The 4,388-nt window shown below is 37.9% G+C and overlaps 1 protein-coding gene across 1 annotated transcript; it reads left to right on the top strand.

Annotated features, from left to right (window-relative positions):
- Positions 1-320: 320 nt before the first annotated feature.
- Positions 321-4,014, top strand: LOC133183225 (mucin-2-like). Its single transcript, XM_061318175.1, has 5 exons — positions 321-484; positions 733-799; positions 1,072-3,426; positions 3,554-3,600; positions 3,773-4,014. The coding sequence occupies exons 2-5, from the start codon at positions 739-741 to the stop codon at positions 3,773-3,775; spliced, it is 2,466 nt and encodes an 821-aa protein (XP_061174159.1). The 5' UTR covers positions 321-484; positions 733-738; the 3' UTR covers positions 3,776-4,014.
- Positions 4,015-4,388: the final 374 nt, after the last annotated feature.

Below are 4,388 nucleotides of genomic sequence, written 5' to 3'. Positions count from 1 at the left end.
TCCGGGCCTTTTAAATCCTTGAAATACGTAAGTAGAATAAAAATAAACCTAAATGATCTTTGTTGATGGTGGTCACTGGAAGACCGAGAAATAAATCATACGCCAGGTAAGGCCGAAAACTTCGTCATTATTCTGTCATGTCAATCTTTTTTGGTGAATGAGCATTATGACGTCTCTCCTGGGGGGTCACGCCTCCCGGATGTGTCCTAAGACAAGTATTGGCTACTCCACTTCTGCAATAAACCGTAATAGAAGTATGCGCTGCTAATTTTGTTTTATTGCATCAGTGATTCTGGAAACAAAAGAAGTATAAATGTGTTATAGGAAATTTCAAAAGGAGAGTGTAAAAAATGCTTTGAAACGATTTCACGAAATTTGACAGCTGAACCTTATTAACTGGAGCCTAAAATTGACGGAATATCTCTTAAAGTGGATTTAAACGTGAATTTAAAAAAAGTAAAAAGGACACATTTGTTTCAGATTGGTAAGGTATATTTTTATGAATTTACTCAAGACTCGTAGCTAAAAGTTTTTCAAATATTTTTGTTCAGAGTTTAGTGAAATATTGATAATAATATATGATTCTTGAAAAATAAAGTAAAATATCTTTGTTTAAGTGACGTGTACATATTAAATAAACGGAAGACAGTACACCATCAAACGACACCTCCATAAATGTCATATATAGTTTATGAACTTGTTGACAAGTGCTGGCATTTTTTACTCTTGTAGGACAACATGAAGAAACTCCTGTGTGTAGTAGAAGCTTTGATACTTGTGTCGATCATCTCTGAAACGTGTAAGCAACATTTAATATTCAAATGTCGAGATAATTTTGTGCTCACTTTGTTTAGAGAGAATTATTGTGTTCACCAGTGTGAATCCAATTAATTAGCATGACAGATAGAGAAATGGAAAGCGTTAATGGGGAATCCCCGGGGTTAAATTTGCATGAAATTCCTTTATCAAAATTTCTTTACTTTTTTCTATTTAATGGAGCAAACTTCTTGAATTTAAATTAATTTTTCATTTCATCATTATTAGTAAGCTTTTATTTACATATTAAATTAGATTGTTATGGAGGAGAGGAGAGCGTTTATCAGCAGATAGCGAAAGCTCTTTGGCAGTTACAGATGAAAGGGGATATAAACACAGCTTTAGGGAAAACAGAAGTATGGAATTCAAACATACAAAGAAATGTCCCACCTAACCCTCCACGCCATCTGATACAGTTAGCTGACACACAAGTGATGGGGCCTACCACGGTAAAACCAACCACAAATAAGATCAAGAGGGCAGCTTTCGCCCGCAGAGCCATTGAACGCCAAGTCACTAGCCGCCCCACACAACCAATTTCTCAACCGAAAGATCAGGACAAAATTTCTCCCGACAGAATCTATTCGAACAAAATGAACAGGAACACAGCAAGAGGATATGGCAGTTCACTGACAAAGCTAATTGCGAAGAAGATTAAGTTCAACCCTCCTCCTGAACCCAAACTTTCTTCTGAACAAAGCATAGACAGAATTTTAGGACAAATATCCCAAAATAGGAACACCAACATTCCCAAGAATTTCATACCAGTTTCTTCAACACCTACCATTAATACCCCGAAGCTTATAAACACACCGCAATCAGTGGTTAAAAACAACATTAAGCCATCACAATCAGCTTTTGCCAGGAAAGTCAATAGTATCCCTGTCATTGTGATTCAGCAAACGAAGGAATCGGATCTACCATCGCCATCTTTTTCTATCGTTGCTCCAAGTTTGGGACGATCACCTTCATCCTTCAGATTCAGCAACAAAGAAGTATCTAACAATCAACTGAGTGACAAAAATGGTTTTGAAGACAAGTCCGGCTTCGGAAATGACTTCAAGGATTTCGAAATCAATGATGTTCCACAAATTATCGTTGAAGAGACACCAACAACGTCAAGCTCTGTTATTGTGAAAGAGCAAGAAGTTATTCCAAAGATTAGTCAGAAATCTTGGGTGAAGACCAAACCAGCTATCAGGCCTCTCCAACATGCTGTTGATATCATTCCAAACCAATTTATAACACCAACAGTATCAACCAAACAACCGACATTTTCGACAGAAGGACCAAATAAAACACAACACATTAGTACAAGCCAAGACCAAAGCCATTCACAGAACAAAGTGAACCAAGTTTCAAGTGCAAATCACCTCGAAAATTCTAATGATACCAAAGTCTCTAGATCAGACATTGCAATAAAAGATGCTCCTCGTAATAAAAATCCACACTCTAGACCTGGTGTTCAGGCAGCAGGAATTATAAAACAAGAAACAAGAAAACCACAAATCCAAGTCGTACAAGTCCAACAGTTAAGACCTGTCACAGTCTCACGAGACGTGACAACAAAGCCAAAACCAAACGACATCACAAAATCGAACAAAGTAAAAGATCAAGAATTCCCAGTAGATCCAACTACTCCTCTATTCACAGACCAAACTACAACAACAGCAAAACCAGTTAAAGCGATAATTTCCAGTGGTTCATCTCAAGGACCTCAACAAGGAAGTAGAGGAATATCCAGAGGATCTTTCAGGGGTATTCGTCCTAACACTAGAGGTGTTCGACCGAGTGGTAGAGGAGTTTCAATGTCGAGGGGATCTGCAAGAGGCAGACGACCCATCGGGACTGGGAGACCGGTTTCAGGAAGAACTATAAATATCCCCAAAACGCCAATATCCCTGTCGGAAACTGAAATGCACATAACTGAGTCACCTATTCAGCATATTTCAGTAACTGTGACAGATTCTACAACTCCACTAGCAACACGTCCCATCACAAAACCAACTACGACAACAGCAAAACCCACAACAGAAAGTATGCCAAGGATTTCTCCACAGGAACCTCAACAAGGGATGACCAGAGGTTTTTCCACTGGAAACTTTAGGGGTATTCGTCATAACAGTAGGGGCATTCGACCAAATGGAAGAAGAGGTTCTGTTTCGAGGGGGTCTTCCAGAGGCATTCGTCTCAATGGTATTGGAGGTACAGTTTCTAGAGATTCTATAAATATTCCTAAGCAAATATCACTACCAACGTTAATGGTAACTGAGATGAATTCAAAATCAAGAACTATCCAAACATCGACACCACCATCAATAACTGAATCGACCACGCGACAGCTTCCAGCCATGGACACAGCACAGTTTGCAAGGAGGCGTAGACCAGGACGCGTGGTAGTGAGCAGAGGTAATATAATAGATAGCAACAGAAACGAAAATCCACGACGCGTTGTCATTAATGAAAGGGTCCAAACAGACACAACTGCCAATGAACACACTTCGAGTTTAACAACTACCACCACCACCACCTCAACGGAACAACCACCGATAAGCACCACCAGAAGTATTGCTGTCACCACCAACAGATCAAGGACGCGTAGACCAGGAAGTGAGTGCTGAAATACTTTATCCAACACAATCAAAGCAGATTTTTTAATGATATTCAAGACCTGTTAAACATTAGTTTACTAGTATCCATTGTCAACTGATTAAATGGTATCAATTTCTCCTTTCAGTGATGTCTCCGGAAGAAAAGAGATTAGCTTTAAGAAATTTCCAAGGAGTAAGTATTCTTTTGTGTAAAATAATGAGGTATTATTTCTGCAATTATTACAGGTAATCACCATTCTTTAGGAAATTATGCATATGACGTCAATAGCAAGCATATTCTTTGTTTAATCAGAAGTGTACGGACGTTATAAAATATTGATTTCACAATTTTTTTTCGTTCACAGTAAAGGATAAAACCCCAACCCCCTGTAAGTGGATACAGAAATCCAGCTTTGACACAAAGCCATGCTGTGCAATATGTACCCCACCAGAGAAATACACCAGAGCGAAGTTAGAACGTTCACCATAATGACTGATTGGCTTGATGATTCGAATCAATCAACAATAGATTGTCTCATCTTTATTTTTAACTTATTTATCGCACCTGTTCACTTTTGATAATAAAACTGAGTTTTCTCGGAGACAATTTGCATATGATTTTATTTATATCATTGATGTAAAGAATCAATTCGTATTTATCTTACTCTGTATGGGATAAAAGGAGGATGTCGGTGATTGATCTACTGTGGTAACATACCGTCCTTCGTCCTAGCTACAGATGGAATTATATGTAAATGACCCTGCTTAGAATCAACAACGAAATAATCACGCGTAAATTACGTAAATTACTTAGTTCATTGTAAATTTATATACAGGTTTCTAGATTAGATCAATTGCAGAAATCCTTTCCCCTCTATATTTTTAAACATGTGAAAAGCCATTTTCTACTTTAAAAATATATTAATGTATACAAAGACTTCGTCAGTGTATATATATAGGGGACAGATCTCTTTCCCGAGA

This window comes from Saccostrea echinata, unplaced genomic scaffold (genome assembly GCF_033153115.1).
Source record: "Saccostrea echinata isolate AGI-Se365-2 ecotype Australia unplaced genomic scaffold, CSIRO_AGI_Sech_v1 ptg000009l, whole genome shotgun sequence".
NCBI classification, from domain to species: Eukaryota; Metazoa; Mollusca; class Bivalvia; order Ostreida; family Ostreidae; genus Saccostrea; species Saccostrea echinata.
The sequence above is the reverse complement of the archived record's forward strand: the minus strand, read 5'-3'. Positions and strand labels throughout refer to the sequence as shown.